The following is a 20,747-nucleotide window of genomic DNA, read 5'->3' as shown; positions in this document are numbered from 1 at the left end:
CACACACGCTCTCTTTCACACACACTCACACACGCACTCACACACACACTCACACACAATCTCTTTCACACACACACGCACTCTCACACACATGCACTCTCTCACACACACGTGCACTCTCACACACACGCTCTTTCACACACACACACGCACTCTCACACACACACTCACACACGCACTCTCTCTTACACACACACACACACAATGAAGAGGGCTGGGGGTAGCTGAGCATGGTGAAACACACTCGTAATCCCAACACTGGGGAAACTGAGACAGGAAGATCACAGGTTCTCGACCAGCCTCAGCTACTAGTAAGGCCTTTTGCAACTTAGAGAGACCCTGTTTCAAAATAAAGAAAGAAAAAAAAAAAGGAAACCAGGCATGGTGGTGCACGCTTGTAATCCCAGCATTTGGGAAGCTGAGACAGGAGGATCGCAGTTCTCAGATAGCCTCAGCTACTTAGAACTTGTTTCAAAATAAATACTAAAAAAGAGGGCTGGGGGTGTAGCTTGGAGGTCAAATGCCCCTGGGTTCCACCCCCAGTACCACACACACACACACACACACACACACACACACACAGTGTTACTAATAATATGATAAAGCAATGTTAAATGACCAAAGTAAAACACCAACAGGAAGAACACGTCCTGCTCTGCTCCTGTGTGACATTCTGGTCGTATTCGGTGCCATTTGCACAAAAAGTCTCAACCCAAATCTAAGGAAACATTAGCTTCAATTTTTCAAAAATGTCAACATCATGAGAAATGAACAGGCAGAAAAGACTCCTTCCTTCTTCTTCTTTTTTTTTTTATTTTTTTTTTATTGAAGCGCTGGTGATAGAATCCCAGGCCCAGAGAGTGCTAGGCAGTGGGTCTAACCACTGAGCTACACCCCAGCCCTGCAAGACGGAGAAGGACCAGGAGACGTGACAACCCAATGAGTACGTGATCCCTGATTGGATCCGGAGCCAAAATTTTTTTTTAAAAGCTGTAATGGAAAATTTAGGGATATTTAGAGAAACCTAATTATGATCTCTAATCTAGATAATAAAATTACATCATTATTTCTTGGTTGCTATGGAAAATAGTTTGGAAGCTCTTCAGATAGTTAACCAGAATTACCATACATTCTAGCAATTCCATTCTTAGATGTAATATTCAGATGAGACGAAAGCAGGGACATAAATAAACCCTTTTAAACTAATGTTCATGGCAGTATTATTCACAACAGCCACAGCCTGTCCTGGTGGCACACGCCTGTAATCCCAGTATTTGGAAGGATAAGACAGGAGGATTGCAGGTTTGAGGACAGCCTCAGAAAGTAGTGAGACTCATCAACACAGAGAGACCCTGTTTCAAAATAAAAATAAAAGCTGAGAGTGGTGGCACAATCTCGTAATTCCACGACTTGGGAGGCTGAGACAGAAGACTGAAGGTTTGAGACCAGCCTCAGCAATTTATCAGGATCCTGTTTCAAAATAAGAAATAAAAATTGGAGCCGGGTGTGGTGGTGCACACTTGTAATCCCAGCATTCGGGAGGCTGAGACAGGAGGATTGTGGTTCATGGACAGCCTCAGCTACTTAGTGAGGCCCTTCGCAACTCAGTGAGACCCGGTTTCAAAAAAAGAATAAAGGCCGGGTGTGGTAGCGCACGCTTGTAATCCCCGCGCTTGGGAGGCTGAGACAGGAGGATCGCACGAGTTCGAAGCCAGTCTCAGCTACTTAGTTAGGCTTTCAGCAACTTAGTGAGACCCTGTTTCCAAATAAAAAATAAATAAATAAAGAATAAAATAAGTAAAGAATAAAATATGTCAGGGGGTGTAGCTCAGAGGTCAAATGTCCCTGGGTTCCATCCCCAGACCCGCAAAAAAGAAAAAAGAGCTTGGAAGTAGAATGCCCCTGAGTTCCTTCCTCCTCTCTCTCTCTCTCTCTCTCTCTCTCTCTCTCTCTCTCTCTCTCTCTCTCTCTCTCACACACACACACACACACACACACACACACACACACACAAAATTCTCCTGAGGACAGCTCCTTGCCCAGACCAGCCTCAGCGGGCTCCACAACCCATTCCCAGGGACCATGAAGCCCACCGCTACCGAGGCTCCTATGATGTGATCCCTTCAACTAGTCTCCAGGTATTTTCTGGTCTCCCCCCGTAGTTCCCTAGTCCCCTGATTCCTGGCCCGCCCTCCTCTCTTGTCTGAGTCCTTTCTCCTTTGTAAGAAGGAGAGGACTCGGAGGTACGCGCTCAGGGGCACAAGTCCTATTGAGGGTAAGTATAGTACAATAATATATTTTGAGCCAGGTGTGATGGTGACACACCTGTGATCCCAGTAGTTGGGAGGCTCAGACAGAAGAATCGTAGGTTCAAGGATAGCCTTAACAACTTCTTGAAACCCTCAGCAACTTAGTAAGACCCTATTTCAAAAATAATAAAAAGGGCTGGAGGAGTAATTCAGAGGTAGAATACCCCTGGGTTCAAACCTCAGTACCAAGAAAAAAAAAAAAGAAAAAAAAAGAAGAAGAAGAAAAAAAATTCTGCCTAAGAGAATGGATTTCCCCAGAGATAAAGAAAATGGCTTCAAAAATTAGGAAACAGCCTGACGTGGTGGCGCACGCTTGTAATCCCAGCATTCAGGAGGATCACGGTTCTCGGACACCCTCAGCTACTTAGTGAGGCCCTCTGCAACTCTGTGAGACCTGGTTTCAAAATAAAGAATAAAAAATAGGGCAGGGGTGTAGCTCAGAGGTCAAATGTCCCTGGGTTCCATCCCCAGACCCACACACACAAATAAATAAAAATAAAATATGTCTGGGAGTGTAGCCCGGAGGTAGAAGGGTTTCCAGGAACCCTAGTACCACCAAAATAAATAAATAACATAACAAAACATAACATAAAATTAAAAAATAGGGCAGGGGTTATAGCTCGGAGGTCACATGTCTCTGGGTTCCAACCCCAGACCCACACACACAAAAAAATATAAATAAAATAAAATAAAATATGTCTGGGACTGTAGCCCGGAGGAAGAAGGATTTCCAGGAACCCTAGTACCACCAAAAATAAATAAATAAATAAATAAATAACATAAAATTAAAAAATAGGGCAGGGGTTATAGCTCGGAGGTCACATGTCACTGGGCTCCATCCCCAGACCTGCCCAAAAAATAAAAATAAAAAGTTTTATGTATTCTCTCTTTTTGTGTGTGTGTGTGTGTGTGTGTGTGTGATACTTGGATTGAATATAGGGGCATGCTATCCCTGAGCTAGCTGCACCCCAGCCCTTTTTACCTTTTGTTTGAAATAGGGTCTCACTATGTTGCTTAGAGTCACACTACTTGCTGAGGCTGGACTTGTACCTGTAATCCTCCTGTCTCAGCCTCCCAGGTACTGAGATTACAGGCATGAGCTATGATAACCGGCTGTATGAATTTATTTTATCTTCAAATACCTGAGACGAAGCCAGGCATGGTGGCCTGAGCGTGTACTTGGGAGGGTGAGACAGGAGAATCACACTTCCAGTGACAGCCTCAGCAACTTAGCAAGGCCCTCTGGAACTTAGTGAGACCCTGTTTCAAAATTTAAAAATAAGCCGGGCGTGGTGGCACACGCTTGTAATCTCCACGCTTGGGTGGCGGAGACAGGAGGATCGCGCTGGTTCGAAGTCAGCTACGCTGGTTTAAGAGACCGTTTCCAAATAAAAAATATAAATAGGTCTGGGAGTGTAGCCCGGAGGTAGAAGGGCTTCCAGGAACCCCAGTACCACCAAAAACAAAATAAAAAAATAAGTTGGACTGGGGTGTAGCTCAGAGGTAGAATGTCTCTGGGTTCAATCTCCAGTACTATGAAACCACCACAAAAATCCGAAGTGGTACTATCATTATCCCCAGTTGTGCACAGGAAGAAATGGTGTCCAGAGGTATGACTACCCAGAGTTGCAAATCCAAGTCCCTCTGACTCTACATCCCAAGCTGAAATTCTTGATCAAACGACACCAGCTGGCTTTCCCTCTTCTCCCCTTACTGTGCTAGGAGAGACAGTGCACCATGGGAAAGCCCACTGCTGGGGACACCTTAGGGTTCATGTGCTTCAAGCCCCATATTTTACAGAGAAGGGAACTTTGGCTCAGCCAGATGAAGGGGTCTGTCCTCTCAGTCACACAGTGCAACCAAATCGCCAGTGGATGGGAGAATTCCAGTCCCAGCCTCACTTTGCGGGGTGGGGGTCGGAGGACGACAACACTGAAGCCAGGGTCCCCAGTTCTCAGAAGCAGAGCTGGGAGCAGGCACGGTGGCACACGCCTGTAATCCCCAGTACCTGGGAGGCTGAGACAGGAGGATTACGGGTTCGAGGGCAGCCTTAGCAAGTAGTGAGACTCTCATCTGTTTCAAAATAAAAACAGAGCCGGGCGTGGTGGCGCACGCTTGTAATCCCCGCGCTCGGGAGGCGGAGACAGGAGGATCGCGCTGTCTTAAGAGACCCTGTTTCCAAATTTAAAAAGTGTAAGCCAGAGGTAAAAGGGTTTCCAGGAACCCCAGTACCACAAAATAAAAACAGAAAGGATGGGGGTGTAGCCTCTGGGTGTTCAATCTCCAGTACAAAAAAAAAAAAAAAAAAAAAAAAAAATGCAGCAGAGCTGGGTCCAGTCCCGGGAGCGCTCGTTGCCCGGCCCGGCGCTGCCTCCTGGTTCACCCGGGGCCGGGGAGTGCCTCGGCTGGGCTGGGGACAGGTCACAGGCAAACAGCGCGGACCCCGACAGACCTCGGGACGCCCAGGCCACAGGAGTCCCCGCAGGCCCTCCACTTTGACCCCTCACTGTTCTGCACAGCTCTAGGGTTCTCCGGGGTAGAAATACCTCGCGCTCGGGCGGAGCTCCGCTGACTTCCGGGACGAGGTTCCTATGGAAACGAGAGGACGCTTTTGCGCCTGCGCGGCCGCGCTAGGAACTCTGGGAAATGTGGTTTCGGGGTTATCGCGCGGAGAGCGAGGCGCGGACGCAAGATGGCGCCCGAGCGCCGCGGCGCGTCCTGGCGAGCCGGCGTCGGGGACCCGCGGGAGGCCGCGAAGGCCCGAAAGGTAGTTTCCGTGGGCCGCCGCGGCTCTGAGGCGAGTGGGGTGCGGAGTAGTCTCGCGGAGCCACGGCCGTTTCAGCGCCGTCGATTCTGCCTTTTGTAACCGGTGTGATGGAGGGCCGCCGCGGCGGTCCCGCCCAGGCGCCGCAGGGCTCGGCCGAGGGAAGAGTACCGGGGATTCCACTCTGGGACATTCTACCTCCGAGCTGCGCCCCCAGCCTTTTAAATTGTTTTTAAATGTTTTTGTTTTATCTTATTTTAATATACTGGGGATTGAACCCAAGAGTATTCTATCCCCAAGCGACACCTCTAGCCCTATTTTATTTTTATTTGGAAACGAGGTCTCGCTAGATGGATGTGAATCTCACTACTTGCTGAGCCTGTTCTCGAACCTGCGATCTTCCTGTTTCAGCCTCCCAAGTACTGAGATTGCAGGCGAGCACCACCACGCCCGGTGGGGAGGATGTTTTGAAGGTGGAAGCGGCTCAGGATGGACGGGCCACCCAAGGGACGAGCCCCAGTTGCACAAGTGTTCAGGTCGGGGCCGGGCGTCCGCTCCCGCTGCTAAGAGGATCGGGTGGGAATTGAACAGGCACCCCTGACTATCCGGAACCCCCTGGGGGAGTTCTGAGCACTTCCCGACTGTGGGCCTACCTTGGTCTGTACTGTGAATTCAGTGAGTTAGAAACGCCCAGGAACCATCTTCCCCACGCCCTTAGGTTCCTGGAATGAGAATCCAGCAACCTAGGATCTGATTCAGTTGTTACCGAGAGCCTAGGTCCCCCCATGTCTATAAGTGATGGTAGTTATAAGACTTGCCCTTTCTCCCTCTGATGCAAGGTAATGCCACGCATGGAGCATGGATAGGTTGGATGGCCTTGGAAGGATATTAGACAATACGTCACAAAATTAAAAATGCACGTGCCTAGCCGGGCGTGGTGGCGCACATTTGTAATCCCCGCGCTTGGGAGGCTGAGACAGGAGGATCGCACAGGTTCGAAGCCAGCCTCAGCTACTTAGTGAGGCTTTCAGCAACTTAGTGAGACCCTGTTTCCAAATAAAATATAAAATAGGTCTGGGAGTATAGCCCGGAGGTAGAAAGCCTCTGGGTTCTACCCCCAGTACCACCAAAAAAAAATGCACGTGCCTTAGCAGTTCTTGGGAATATATCTCACAGTGGCCACGTATATGTAAAAACTGTATACAAGGGTTCTTAATGAAGCATTACTTGGTATGGGATAAAAAGTGTTCATCAATAAATGATCGCTTAAATAAATGGTGAATTCCATAAAATGGAATATGTATGGTTACTTTTGTTTTTGTGGTACTAGGGATTAAACCTTTTTAAAAGCATTCTACCTCTGAGTTACACCCTCAGCCCATTTTATTATTTTTACTTTGAAACAGGGTCTTGCTAGATTCAGTCTATTTGCTGAGGCTAGCCACAAGCCTGCAATCCTTCTGTCTCAGGCTCCCAAGTACTACCTCTGAACTACACCTCCAGCCCCATTTTATTCTTTATTTTGAAACAGAGTCTCACTAAGTTGCAAGAGGGCCTCAGTAAGTAGCTGAGGGCGGCCAAGAATCTGTGATCCTTCTGTTTCAGCCTCTCCCATCACCACGCCCTGCTATGGTTACTTTGGCACACACCGGTAATCCTAGAATTTTGGAGGCTCAGGCAGGAGGATTCTAAGTTCCAGGCCAGCACTCAGTAACTTAGCCAGATCCTGTTTCAAAATAAAATAAATTTGGGCTGGATTGTAACTCAGTGGTGGAACACCCCTGGATTCGATCACCATTGCCAAGCAAGACAAATCTTTAGGTACTAATGTGGAATTTGTGGTATGAAAAATTTATCAAAATGTGGATGCTCTGTTAATATTAACAGAGCCATCATCTCTATTAGAAAAGAATACACATGCTGGCATAACGTACTTCATAGACATGGAGTTTTTTTTTTTTTTTTGTAGTACTGGGGACGGAACCCAGGGGCATTCTACCTCTGAGTTACACCCCCAGCCCTATTTTTTTTAATTCTTTATTTTGAAACAGGGTCTCACTGAGTTGCAGAGGGCCTCACTAAGTAGCTGAGGCTGTCTGCGAACCGCGATCCTCCGGTCTCAGCCCCTGAATGCTGGGATGACAAGCGCCATGCCGGGAACATGGAGCATCTTTGAAGGGCCTCAAGCTGGTAACAGTTGTTGCCTATGAGGATGGGTGTTAGCGGGCAGGGCTTTTGCTTCTCTCTCTCTCTCTCTCTCTCTCTCTCTCTCTCTCTCTCTCTTTTTGGCGGTACTGGGGTTCCTGGAAATCCTTCTACCTGGGGGCTACACTCCCAGACCTATTTTATACTTTTTATTTGGAAACAGGGTCTCTTAAGCCAGTGAGGCTGGCTTTCAACCTGCGATCCTCCTGTCTCCGCCTCCCAAGCGCGGGATTACAAGCGTGCGCCGCCACGCCCAGCTTGCTTCTCATTTTATGTTCTTTTTTATTTTTCTTTCTTGTGGTGCTGGGGATTGAACCTAAGGGTATTCTACCTCCAAGCAACACTCCCAACACTATTTTTTATTTGGAAACAGGATCTTTCGAAGCAGCTGAGAGCCTCAGTAAGTTGCTGAGGCTGGTTTAGAACCTACAGTCCTCCTATCTCAACCTTCCAAGTGTGGGCCACCAGACCTGGCTGGGCTTTTTTTTTTCTTTTTCCTACTGGGGGTTGAACTCAGGGCTTTCTACTCCCTAAACGCCATCTCAGCCCTATTTTATTTTTTATTTTGAAACATAGTCTTACTAAGTTACTGAGGCTGGCCTCAAACCTGCAATCCTCCTGTCTTAGCTTCCCTAGTACTAGGTTACTAGTACGCATATGCCACCACACCCTGCTGTGTGTGTGTGTGTGTGTGTGTGTGTGTGTGTGTGTGTGATACTGGTCTTGAACCTGCAATCTTCCTGTCATAACCCCCTAAATACTAGAATTATAAGCGTGCACACTGTGCCCAGCCCTTACATTTGGCTCTTAATTACTTAATTATTTGTCTCTTTGGTTTTTTTTCTTTTGGTGCTGGGGATTTAACAGAAGGGCATTCTACCTCCGGACTATACCTTCAGCCCTATTTTATTTTATTTTATTTATTTATTTATTTTTGCGGTACTGGGGATGGAACCCAGGGGTATTGTACCTACAAGCAACACCCTCAGCCATATATATATATATTTTTTATTCTTTATTTTGAAACAGGGTCTCACTGAGTTGCAAAGAGCCTCACTAAGTAGCCAAGGCTGGCTTTGAACCTGCGCAATCCTCCGTCTCAGCCTCCCAAATGCTGGTGTTACAAGTACGAGCCAACACGCCGGGCTCCTGTTTTATTTCTTATTTGGAAACGGCTCACTAAATTGCTGAGAGCCTTGCTAAGTGGCTACGGCTATCCGTGAACCTGCTATCCTCCTGTCTCAGCCTCTCAGGTACTAGGTTTACCCAAGTTCACTGCCATGCCCGGCTTGTCAGTATTTTCGATGCAACTAACTTTCTCTCCAGTCATTGTTCCCTACGCTGAATTCTTCTTGGAGTCCTCGTGGTTCTAGTGGTTGGGGAGGGGCAGCTCCGAGTTCCCAATGGGACCCTGTCTTTCCATCTGCCCAGGCTGCAGAAGGCAGAGCCTGGCCTTAGCCAGCAGCCTGCCGCCAGCCCCAGGCTAGGACAGTCAAGGGGCAGTCTGGTGGGAGGCCTGGTTGCTGCAGGAGGGTGGGAGCCTCAGTGCTCGCTCAGCAGCGTGGATCACGAACTAGCTTCCCTGTACCCCGTGACCGTAGGCATGCCACCCAGACAGGTGCAAGCAATTCCTCAATTCCTTTTCTAGAGGCACACACAGGCTGCATGCTAGCAATTGAGCTGGGCGTGATGGCGCACACCTGTATTCCCAGTACTAGGGAGGCTGAGACAGGAGGATCACAGGTTCGAGGATAACCTCAACAAGTAGCGAGACTCTCTTCAACCTAGTGAGACCCTATTTCAAAATAAAATTAAAATAGGGCTGGGGGTGTAACTCAGAGGTAGAATGCCTCTGGGTCCCATCCCTAGTACCACAAAAATAAAATAAGAGTAGGGTATAGAGCTCAGAGGTAGAAGGCCCCTGGATTCAGTACTCATTATGTACCTGTCAATCTATCCCAAGTGTGAGGAGGTGCTTAGGGCTTCTGGATTGGGTCCAATCTCGTTTTACTGAAACAGACTCAAGGTGAAGTAGCTTGGAGTTGGTGAGGCCAACTGGAAGCCAGGTCTTCTGCTGCCTGGTGCTGCAAGGTGAGAGCGAGCTGGGAGCTCCGGGGTCTGGAAGATTCATTTGTAAAAGGCACAGGTCTCAGTCAGTGAGAAGCTTCCATGCCAGCCCTTCCCTCTGAGGCCCACTCTGAACAAGTGAGCTGGCTACCACCCCTTCCCCTAAGCCAGGGGACGAGGACAAACATGGACGCTCTCTCTTGAGCACCAGGATGAGCAGGGCCTTGGGCAGCAGGGAGGGTGCCACCAGGTTCTGGCAGCATCGGCTGGTTTGGAAAATCAGGCTCTTTTGCATTGGAGGACGGTGATTCTTTTTTCTCTTTCTCTCTTTTTTTTTTTTGTGTGTGTGTGTGCTAGGAATTGAATAGTCAGGGTCATCCTGCCTCTAACTACAACCCTAGCCCTTTTCTTTATTTTTTCTTCCTTCCTTCCTCTTTTCTTTCTTTCTCTTTCTTTTTTCTTTTTTTTTTTTTTTTTGTGTGTGTGGTACTAGGGATTGTTTTTTGGTTTTTGTTTGTTTGTTTGTTTTTGTGGGTCTGGGGATGGAACCCAGGGGCATTCAACCTCTGAGCTACAGCCTTGCCCTATTTTTTATTCTTTATTTTGAAACCGGGTCTGAGTTTCAGAGGGCCTCACTAAGTAGCTGAGGCTGTCTGCGAACCACGATCCTCCGGTCTCAGCCTTCCGAATGCTGGGATTACAAGCGTGCGCCCCCACGCCTGGCAGTGGTACTAGGGATTGAACCCAGGAGTGATCTTTGATCTACACCCCAGCCTATTATTTTTATTTTGAAACAGGGTCTCACTAGGTTGCTGAGACTCACTATTTGCTGAGGCTCGAACATGTGATCCTCCTGTCTCAGCCTCCCTAGTACTGAGATTACAGGCAGGGGCCATTGCACCTTGTTTAGGAAGGTGATTCTTGGGACCCAAAGTATGCTTAAGAATTAGCATCATAGCTGGGCATGATTGTGCACACCTGCAACCAGAACTTGGGAGTCTGAGACAGGAGGATCACAGGTTTGAGACCAGGCTTAGCAATGTAGTGAGACGTCTTCTCAGCAACCTAGGGAGACTGTTTCAAAACAAAACAAGAGGGCTGGGAGAGCCAGGCCGCCCTGGTGCGCACCTGTAATCCTAGTACTTGGGAGGTTGAGGCAGGGAAATTTCAGGTTTGAAGCCAGCCTCAGCAATTTAGTGAGGCTTTCAGCAACCTAGGGAGACCTTGTTTCTTTTTTTTTTTTTTTTTTGGTGGTACTGGGGTTCCTGGAAGCCCTTCTATCTCTGGGCTACACTCCCAGACCTATTTTTACTTTTTTTTTTTTTGGAAACAGGGTCTCCTAAGCCAGCGCGCGCGGCTGGAACCTGCGCGATCCTCCTGTCTCCGCCTCACAAGCGCAGGGATTACAAGCCTGCGCCACCACGCCCAGCTGATCTTGTTTCAAATAAGAAATAAAACCAAGCTGGGGCTGGGCGTGGGGGCGCACGCTTGTAATCCCAGCATTCGGGAGGCTGAGACCGGAGGATCTCGGTTCGTGAACAGCCTCAGCTACTTAGTGAGGCCTCTGCAACTCAGTGAGACCCGGTTTCAAAATAAAGAATTTTAAAAAAAAAATAGGGCGGGAATATGACTCGGAGATCAAATGCCCCTGGGGTTTCATCCCCAGACCCACACACAAAAAAAAAAACCCAAAAAACCAACCAAACAAACAAACAAACAAAAAAACAGGCTGGGGAGTGTAGCTTGGAAGTAAAATGCCCCTGGGTTCCATCTCCATACCCGCAAAAAAAAAAAAAAAAAAAGGGCTGGGAGTATGTACAGCTGCTTCTGGTTCAGTCCCCAGTATCACGTGCACACCAAAAGAAAAGAGACGAGAAAAAGAACTAGCGTTGCATGTCCCAAAGGAATTTTAGAGCCGGGCTTAGTGGTTCACCCTTGTAATCCCGGCACTTGGGAGGCTCAGCAACTTAGTGAAACCCTGTTTCCAAAAAAAAAAAAAAAAAAAAAAATCGGAGCTGGGCGCACGCTTGTAATCCCAGCACTTGGGAGGCCGGGACGGGAGGATCACACAGGTTTGAAGCCAGCCTCAGCTACTTAGTGAGGCCCTCTGCAACCTTGAGACCCTGTTTCAAATAAAGAATACAGATAGGACTAGGGGTGTAGCTTGGAGGCAGAATGCCTCTGGGTTCAACCCCTATTGCCGCAAAAATAAATAAATAAATAAATAGTAAATAAATACATCAAATCAGGCTGGGGGCGTATCTTGGAGGCAGAATGCCTCTGGGTTCGATCCACTGCGCGCAGTTTTAGGGTTTGGAGCAGACTTGGACTTGCCCGACAGGCAGGGCAGTCTCCACTCCCTTGTGGTAACTCGTTAGGCCAGCTGCCCCAGCAGAGCCAAAGGCCAGCTGCCCCAGAGATGGCTGCTTAGTGACCTCGTGAGGGGGTGAGGGGCATTGCGCAGCTGCAGTCTCTCAGGCCCTGAGGTGAGGGTGAGGTGAGGGCGAGCGCAGCCCCTCCTCCCATTCCTCTACCCCATGGCTCCCCAGCAGGGCACCTGGGAGCCGCTGGGAAGGCTGGAGAGCAGGCAGGGCACAGGCCTCCTGTGTAAACAGAGCCATCTGATGGAAAGACGGATGGCTTTATCATCACGTGGAGGATACCTTACTATGAAAATGTTTTTATTTCTCAGTACAAAGCCAGATACTCTAAGTCTAAAACACTGGTCAGAGGCCGCGAAGGTCAAGAAACCTGTGCTGGCCAGTGCCCTGTGCTGGCGGGCGCAGTGGGAGGGCTGGGGCGCAACAGAGCCGTGGGCTGGTGGAGCGTGTGCGGGCGGCCTGCCAGCCCACCAAAGCCCCCAGGGCCAGCCCCCCCCCCAGGAGGGCGGGGCAGGCAGGGTGGATAGGAGTTGGGGCCTGGGCCACAAACGCTGCCCTGGAAAGCTCGGTTTTTGATTCTGTGGCTGCAGGTGAGTGTTTTAGGGAGACTTGAGAATGAAACTAGGGTGCTGTCACCCTCAAAGGCACACTGAGCCGCTCTACCACTCCCAATACAAAGTCTGGAGCCCTTGACAGGTGGACAGGGCTGGGGACATAAGGCTGTGGTGATGGGTCTGGACGCCGCTGGAGAGCGGCCGAAGCTGTGCAGGCCCACGGGGCGCGGGGCTCAGGCCTCGCCCTCCCCTGCGCTGTCCTCCACGCTGGCCTGCCTCACCACCCTCCGGGGCCTGGGTGTGGCGTGTGCGGCTGCCTGCTCCTGGAAGGCCTGCGTCCTGCTGGCTACCAGGGCGGCATTGCGGAGGGCAACCACAGACTGGCGGGCGGCCAGGGCCCGCCAAGACCCCTGGCGGCCCCGCCGGCCTCCCTTGGCCCGAGAGAGCCGAGGAGCCGGCTGCGGAGGCTCTTCATCTGAAGACTCCTGGGAGGAGAAAACCTGGGTGGTGAGAGCGTAAAGAAGAGACACAGAGGTCAGAGCCAGGAAAAGGGCAGGCAGGTGTGGAATGCCTGCCGAATGAATACAGAAAAACCGAGCTATTTGCGGGCCACGTTTCCTGAGGGGGGGAGATGGCGCCCAGCCCTGCTGCTCCTGCCACCCACCCCACCTGCTTGCCATTTCCCTCCAGCCCCCAAAGCCGTCTGGCCCACCTGCACCGCGCCCCCCCCACCTCCGCCTCGTAGTCAGCCAGGGAGCCGCCAAGGAAGCGAGCTGGCTGTGTGGACACTGGGTCTCCGTGTCCGCACCCATCCATCGACCTATGCCCACGCCCAGTGCTGCCTGCAGGAAGCCTCTCCCAGATACTCCTGCTCCTGGCAGATCCGCCTTCCTCTGGGTCGGCCATCACCTTAACTCTCGCGTTGGGCCTGGCTTCCTGGCCTAGCCTTGCGCCCTGAAGCACTTAGCACCCAGGGTACCCGGCTCACTCAGCACTCGGGCCCTGTGGTTCCCAAGGCCCCTCTCCAGCTTTGCTGTGTGCCGCCTCTGATTTGGGGAGCTCAGAGACCATCTTACCACCCCGTCTAGGCTAGGAAGGGGCTCCGGGACCAGCAGCTGGCTGTGGAGCTCGGCCCGGGGAAGACGCGCACTGCACAATGGGAGCCAGGCCCAGGGTGGGCTGGTGCGCCCCTGCTCCTCGGCTGCCCTCACTGGTCCCCTCGGCCCCTCTGCAGGGTGAGGGACATGCCCAGGATGTGGTGCCCGTCCTCAAGGTGCTCGGGGATGCGCCGGTGTCTTCCAATAGTGAGAGGTATAGAGGAGGAAGGAGCAGGCACCCAAAAGTCTCAAGCTCTCAGGACGCTGGAGTGTGCCCCACGCTGAGGCCTAAGACCCAGCACCGGAGCTGGGCTTCCCCAGCCCTGCCCCTGGCCCGCTGCCCAGAGCCGCCAGCCTCACCTCCGGCAGGTCTGCGGCCTCCTCTGTGGCAATGTCTTGCTCCAGGGAGGGCTCCAGGAGACTGATAGACCGCATGATCCCTCGCAGGTTAATACGGGGTCGCGGCCCAGGCTCCACTTTGGAGGCTGCCTGGCTCTCCTCCACACCCACAACCTCCACCATCCCACTGCCCCCCGGTTCTGGTGGGAGAGGAGGGAGTGGGGTAGAGCCTTCGGGGGCCAGGGGCTCCTCTGGGGGGCCCCCGGCCGCTTTCTGCTCCCAGACATGGCTCTGCCGGCTGCAAGGAGGTGGGCCTGAGTCAGTTCTGAGAGAGCCAGCAGACACCCCCGCAGCCCAGGGCAACCGCTGGCCCCTCTACCCACCTGGCGGTCAGGATGCCCTGGTAGGTCTGCAGCTGGCGCAGGAAGCCGGGGTTGGGGCGGACGATGGGCCGCAGCTCCTGCACGTGCAGCAGCGCCTGCTCTAGGCCCCAGCCGTACTGCTTCATGGCGTAGGCCAGCACCGTGGCGGCCGAGCGGCTCACGCCCATCTTGCAGTGGACTAGCACCCGGGTGCCCTGGGCTCTGTGAGGAGGGGGCGGTCGGTCCCAGCGCTTCCCCCACCCTGAGGGGCCCGGTGGCGCCAGGGAGGGGGCAGAGTGGGCAGGAGGGTGCTGGCAGCGAACCCTGGGCTGGGCCGTGGGGCCCAGGCGCCTGACCTGGCATCCTCAATGAAGCGGTGAGTCTCCTTCCAGTGGGGCAGCAGCTGCGCCGACTCCTCGTCCCAGAGGCGCACGTTGTGGTAGGTGAAGCGCTCAGGGTAGAAGTTGTCGATCTCCCGGGCCATGTTCAAGATATGGCTGACCCTGTACCAGAGGGCCCAAGGCCAGGCTGAGTGGACAGGGCAGCGGCCCAGCCTCGGTTCGGGGCTTGGCTCCGGCTCAGGCAGCAGGACTAGAGCTGAGATGGCTGACCTTGAGCCTAGCAATTCTTGATGGCTGGGGTCCCCACCCAGTGCAGGTAGCCAGCAGTCCTAACCCTCCCATTTCTCTTGGGCTTGAGCCTGCACCGCAGCAGGTAACGGGGCTATTGCAGGCCTCCCGGAAGCCCAGGGGACCTGGCATCTGGGTCTCCCCTGGCTGCCTCCTGCTTGGGAAAGGTGCCCAGTGGCAGTGCTTTAGTGTGTGAAGAGGTGAGCTGGGGCCACGGGGGCAGCGAGGTTGCCGGCCTGCAAGGCTCATAGGGCAGGCGAGGCGGGAGGGCTGGGCCAGAGCGGCAGTCCTGAGGGGCTCAGAACCCCACCTGTTCCTCTGCAGCTCCTCTAGGTTGGCTGCGTTCCACTCGGAGCCCTGTGGAAAAGGAGAAAAGCGCGGGGCTCCCTCGCCTCCCCAGCAGCCACAGGGGCCCGTGCGCCCATGCGCCTGCACCGCTCGCTCACCAGGTAGAGGTGGGGGAAGATGCGGGAGGCGCGGTCCCGCTGGGCCATGAGCAGCAGCATCTGGTTGTCAATGAAGTCGCGGTACTGCTGCAGAGGGTGGCCCAGGCGCAGCTCCAGGGCCTGGCGGATCTGAGGGCAGGGCCCAGAGGAGAGTCCCTGAGGCCTCCCTCCTGCAGTGGCCAGGTCTGGGCAGGCGGGGACGCTCCAGGGAGGGCAGCCCTGGCCCCACCCCGCCCACCTCTTTGGAGGTGACGCTGTCCAGGTCACAGGTGTCCAGCACCTCCCACAGCTCAGCCCGGATGGCCTGCTCCATCTGCTGCTGTTCTGAGTGCCTGGAATTAAAGCTCCCAGTCAGGGGGGCTCCCTCCACAGTGGCACCTCTCCCCGATACCTCCTGTACTGACTGGCCAGGCTCTGGGCTGGGTGGTCGCAGGGACTCCAGGTCAGCCATGGCCATCCACTCATTGAGGCAGCTCTGGTCAGAGTTCACTCTCTCCTGGTAATGGGCAGCCCAGGCAAGGGCACTGCCCCCAGGCACAAGGCCGCTGCCTAGAGCCGCCTCACACGCCTGGTGCAACACCTGGAGAGTGGCCCTGGGTGGGAGAGAGAGAGAGGCTGGTTACCCAGGCAGGCAGCAGCTCCCAGGCAGGCTGACCCCAGGAGGCGCTGCTGTGGCGCTTACCACATGGTCTGGATGGAGATGGGCTTGAAGATTCGGCTCTGCCCGCCGGACGTCACACTGAAGCCCCTGCAGGACACAGGGCGAGGGACCAGACTCCAGCTCTCAGACAGGTCCATTGTCGGAGGCGGAAGCTGCGGCTCAGGGGAGTTAGGCAATGCCCAGGGGCGCCCAGTGCATCTGAGGTCCAGCCGGGGGAGGCCCCACACCCAGCCCCTCCCCGTAACACGCTTACCCGTCTCCGTCTAGGTACACCTGGGTGTCACTCCAGAGGGGCAAGACCAGACCCAGGGTGCAGCTGGGGGAGCTGGCAGGGACAGAGGGAGAGCCATCGTGCCCCCGCACCTCCCTCCCTTTCCCCCTTCGTCTGCCCGCTCCCACCTGCTGTTGGAGAAATCCACCCCCAGCAGCACGGTCTCCTCCTGGCCCAGACATTCTCTTGTGGAAACCACCAGCAGGTAGCGGAGTCGTGGGGGCCGGGCTGCCTCCAGCTGGGCTGCCTGGGACATGACAAGAGTAGCCCAGGTCTCAACGTCTGTCCCTGGGGACCCTGCTCTGCCGCCCACCTGGCACCCAGGCCAGGCAGCCCCACTGGCTCTGCACTCTCCACTCCACCCCAGTTTCCAGATACAAGATCAGTGCCTACTCCAGTGGTTCCCAACTTTAGGATTTTTGTGGTCCACTGAAACGTTTAAACAGCTTTTTCTTAAAGGGTGTGTGTGTGTGTGTGTGTGTGTAAGAAAGAGGACAGTGGGACTTACAGAGGTAGCCCAGCTTTTGTTTCTTCCTAGAAAAGAGGGTTTTTTCTGTTTTGTGGTACTGAGGATTAAATCCAAGGGCATTCACCTCTGAGCTACACCCTGATCCTTAATTTTTTTATTTTGAAACACAGTCTAAGTTGTGGAGGGCCTAAGTTGCTGAGGCTGGCTGCAAACCCACGATCCTCCTGTCTCAGCCTCCCAAGTACTGGGATACAAGTGTGTGCCACCATGTCCATTTTTTTGTTGTTGTTTTTTGTTTTGTTTTTTTGCAGTATTAGGGATGGAACCCAGGGGCATTCGACCTCTGAGCTCCACCCCCAGCTCTATTTTTTATTCTTTATTTTGAAACGGTCTCACTGTCTGTGAACCGTGATCCTCCTGTCTCAGCCTCCTGAATGGTTGGGATTACAAGCGTGCACCACCATGCCCAGTTTACCATACCCAGTTTGAAAGGTGTTTTTTTTTTTTTTTCATGCTAGGCATGGTAGGGTATGCCTATAAACCCAGTATTTGGGGGACTGAGACAAAAATCGCAGGCTCGAGTATACTCTTAGCGACTTAGGCTCTCAGCAACTTAGGGAGACCCTGTTTCCAAATAAAAAAATAAAATAGGGCTGGGGGTATAGCTCGGAAGTAGATGACCCCTGGGTTGTATTCCATCCCCAGTACCACATACACAAAATTAAATAAATAAATAAATAAAGCCGGCCGTAGTGGTACACACTTATAATCCCAGCATTCAGGAGGCTGAGACCGGAGGATCAAGATTCGCAGACAGCCTCAGCTACTTAGTGAGGCCCTCCATAACTTAGTGAGACCTTGTTTCAAAATAAAGAATAGCTGGGCCTGGTGGCGCACGCTTGTAATCCCCACGCTTGGGAGGCAGAGACAGGAGGATCGCACAGGTTCGAAGCCAGCCACGCGTGCTGGCTTAGACCCTGTTCCCAAATAAAAATGTAAAAATAGGTCTGGGAGTGTAGCCTGGAGGTAGAAGGGCTTCCAGGAACCCCAGTACCACCAAAAAATAAATAAAGAAAGAAAGAAAGAAAAAATAGGGCGGGGGTATAGCTTAGAGGTAGAATGCCCTTGGGTTCCATCCCTATACTTGCAAAATAAATAAGTAAGTAAGTAAGTAAATGACCTATCCTAAGCTGGTTATTGGGGTGCACTTTTGTATAATACCAGTACTTGGGAAGCTCAGACGGAAGAATCACAGGTTTGAGGCCAGCCTCAGCAACTTAGGTCCTGTAGCTCAGAGATAGAATACCTCTGGATTCAGTCCTCCACATAATGCTAGGACCATAACTTCACCCAAGAAACATTACGGGGCTGGGGGCGTGGCAGGGCACTTGCTTAGTATGTGTGAGCCCTGGGCGTTGTCCCTGGCACCACCAAAAAAACCATTTATCTTCAAAGAATTTTTTTTTTTTTTTGTGGTACTGGGTTTCCTGGAAGCCCTTCTACCACCGGGATACACTCCCACGGGCTACACTCCCAGACCTATTTTTTAACTTTTTTTTTATGTTGCAACAGGGTCTCCTAAGCCAGCGCCATCCGCCTGTCTCTGCCTCCCAAGCGTGGGGATTACCAGCGTGCGCCACACGCCAGGCTCTTCAAAGAAATGTTAGGACAGTGTTCCTGTTGGAAATCCAGCTCTGAAAGACTGCACCTTGTTTTTGTTGTTTTTCTTTGCAGTATTTGTTTTTAGTTAGTTAGTTTGTTTGTTTGTTTGTTTGCAGTTCTGGGGATAGAACTCAGGGGCATTCTACCCCTGAGCTACACCGCCAGCCATATTTTCTATTTTTTATTTTGAAACAGGGTCTCACTGAGTTGTGGAGGGCCTAAGTAGCGAGGCTGTCCATGAACCGTGATCCTCCTGTCTCAGCCTCCCAAATGCTTTGATTACAAGCATGCGCCACCATGCCTGACTTACTCTTTATTTTGAAACAAGGTCTCACTGAGTTGCAGAGGGCCTTACTAAGTAGCTGAGGCTGGCCTTGAACCGTGATCCTCCAGTCTCAACCTCCCAAGTCCTGGGATGACAAGTGAGCGCCACCGACCTGGCTCTGCATCTTGCATTTTGCTGCCAACAGTGAGTGTCCACAGGCTTCTGGGACCCGGCCCTTGGGCTCCCCTGGGTGGCTGGCCCTGCACACCTGAGCTCGGGTGTGCTCCTGGACAGCTCACATCAGGAAAGTCTCTGCTGGCTGAACAGAAGCCTCCCTCTGTGTAACCCGCTCCTCCTGGACCTTATTTGGCCCTCCGGCTCAGGCAGGACAAACCTCCCCTGTCCCTTCACAGCTCTCCAGAGACCTGAGGCTGTGCCCTCCCTGTGTGAGCCTCTAGCTGAAACGTCGGGTCTGGGCAGCCTCTCCACTGCTCCACAGACACACACCCGCAGCCCCTGCCCTGGCCGGCGCCCGCTGGCCCCTCACCAGGCGGATGTCGTCCTGCGGCCTCAGCAGCTCCACCAAGAGGTGCAGGTGCTGGCTCTGCTCCTGTTTCTGTGGACTGGGGGGTCGCTGCCCATCCGCCTGGTCCCCAAGGGGCTGCTCCTCTCCCGGGGGCTCCTCCTCTGCCTCAGAGCCGGCCTCGGCTGCGTCACCATTATCCCCTCCGGCCTGGAGTCCCAGGACAGTCCCACGGAGAACCGCAAAGCTCTGCCTGGCAGGGCCACGGTGGGGAATAAGGGTCTGAACCTCTGGAGAGGAGGTGGAGTTGAGTTGCCCCCCCCCACGCCTGGAGACCAGCCTCTGGCCTCGGGCCCTCTCCACCTACTCTGGACTGGGGGCTGGGGGGGGGGGTGCTCCCTTTCCCTCCCAGCTGCGCTCCGGGATGGACGCCGGAAACTTGCTTGGGGGCCCCGGAGTCCTCAGGCCCTGTTCCCATCCTGCCCCTTGGCCGGGCCAAAGTCCAGGGCAGAGGGTGAAGGAGCAGCTGCTAGGGGAGGGTGTGAGCCCAGGCCACTGGAACCCCGCCCGCCCGCGCTAGAGCTCGGCGACTCCGGGAGCCCTCAGTCCTGATCTGCGTCCAGGCGCGGTGGTTGGGCCCGGGGCTGGACGGAGGCCTCCGCGGAGAACGGCGCTCACCTGCGCTGGAGCCGGCTCCGGTGCCTGGCCGCCCGGTCCTGCGGAGAGAGAGAGCGGCCCCCAGCCTGAGCTCCCCGCCCCTCAGGGCTCTGGGGTGGGGGTCGCCCAGCTACCCGGGGGCGGGGCCAGAAAAGGTGTCAGGCGTCAATTCTGTCTCTACGAGGGGCGGGGCGGGGCGGGTGGCTGGCTCGGACCTGGGCCTCGCAACTGGCTGGCGCTCGGGACTCCGGGTCCTGCCTTGGGGTGCGGGGAGCCTAAGACCCTCCAGCCCTCCCGAGTGGAGCCTGCGACTTGGTGTGCCCCCCGCCCACCCCGGCAGGGAGGAGGGCTGCGGCGGGCAGGACGTGCTCCCCAGGCCCAGCTGGCAGCCAACTGCGTGGGCAGGCAGGACCGAGCCAGACTCACCGTGGGCCCCACAGGCGTGGAGTGGCCGCTGGCCGGGGGCGAGCGGCTCACTGTGACCAAGGCCATGGAGCGAGGCCGGGCACCTGGGCGGGCACTGGGCACGGCCCCCTCCCACAGCAGGACCAGGAAGGAGAGACTGGAGCCACCAGAGCCTGGCACCTCCTTGGGGCGGCCCTTAAAGGGCCAGACTCCTGCCCGGCTGGGGCTGCGGAGCCGGCGCGCGGCCGCGGCCCCGCCCTCCCGCCGCTCGCCCCGCCCTCACGCCCCGCCCCTCTGGGGGCGGAGCCGGCCTCGCCCCGCTCCCCGCGGCTCTCCCCTCCCGGCTCCGCCCAGACGATCACCTGAGCCGCCTCGGTCCCAACCTCCGGCTGCGGGCAAAGGTGGGTCCAGGGAGGCGGGCGCTGGAGGCCCAGGCGCCAGGCCGGCCCGAGGGTCTGGGTCGGGGGCTGCCGCCTCCAGTTTACTTGGCTGACCATGCCTCCACTTTGCAGGAATCTGGGAGACACGCAGGGTTCAGGGGAAATGGATTTGGGCGAAGACTTGCCCAGAGAGGAAGCCCACAAGGGGAGGGGGTGTCGGGGCTGAGCCCGTTCACCGCTGCCGGAGGGGAGAGCTGCCGGCCACCCTGAGGTGCGCGCCGGGGGCGCGGGCGGTGCGCTA

General features: G+C 54.2%; 1 protein-coding gene across 2 annotated transcripts; it reads right to left on the bottom strand.

Annotated features, from left to right (window-relative positions):
* Window positions 1-12,513: 12,513 nt before the first annotated feature.
* On the bottom strand, window positions 12,514-20,153 carry SSH3 (slingshot protein phosphatase 3; the record flags this gene model as incomplete). 2 transcript variants are annotated; one of them, XM_080719679.1, is made up of 13 exons in its annotated part: window positions 12,514-12,780; window positions 13,738-14,014; window positions 14,100-14,300; window positions 14,435-14,581; window positions 15,018-15,064; window positions 15,154-15,282; window positions 15,392-15,746; window positions 15,836-15,901; window positions 16,068-16,139; window positions 16,214-16,332; window positions 19,029-19,257; window positions 19,683-19,720; window positions 20,088-20,153. In XM_080719679.1, the coding sequence occupies 13 exons, from the start codon at window positions 20,151-20,153 to the stop codon at window positions 12,514-12,516; spliced, it is 2,013 nt and encodes a 670-aa protein (XP_080575805.1). The 2 variants fall into 2 exon arrangements, with proteins under 2 accessions (XP_080575805.1, XP_080575804.1); XM_080719678.1 differs by lacking the exon at window positions 19,683-19,720 and having other exon boundaries at window positions 20,056-20,153.
* Window positions 20,154-20,747: the final 594 nt, after the last annotated feature.

Source organism: Muscardinus avellanarius, assembly GCF_963383645.1.
Source record: "Muscardinus avellanarius genome assembly, chromosome: 1".
Taxonomy (NCBI): Eukaryota; Metazoa; Chordata; class Mammalia; order Rodentia; family Gliridae; genus Muscardinus; species Muscardinus avellanarius.
This window is presented reverse-complemented; position numbering and strand designations above follow the sequence as displayed.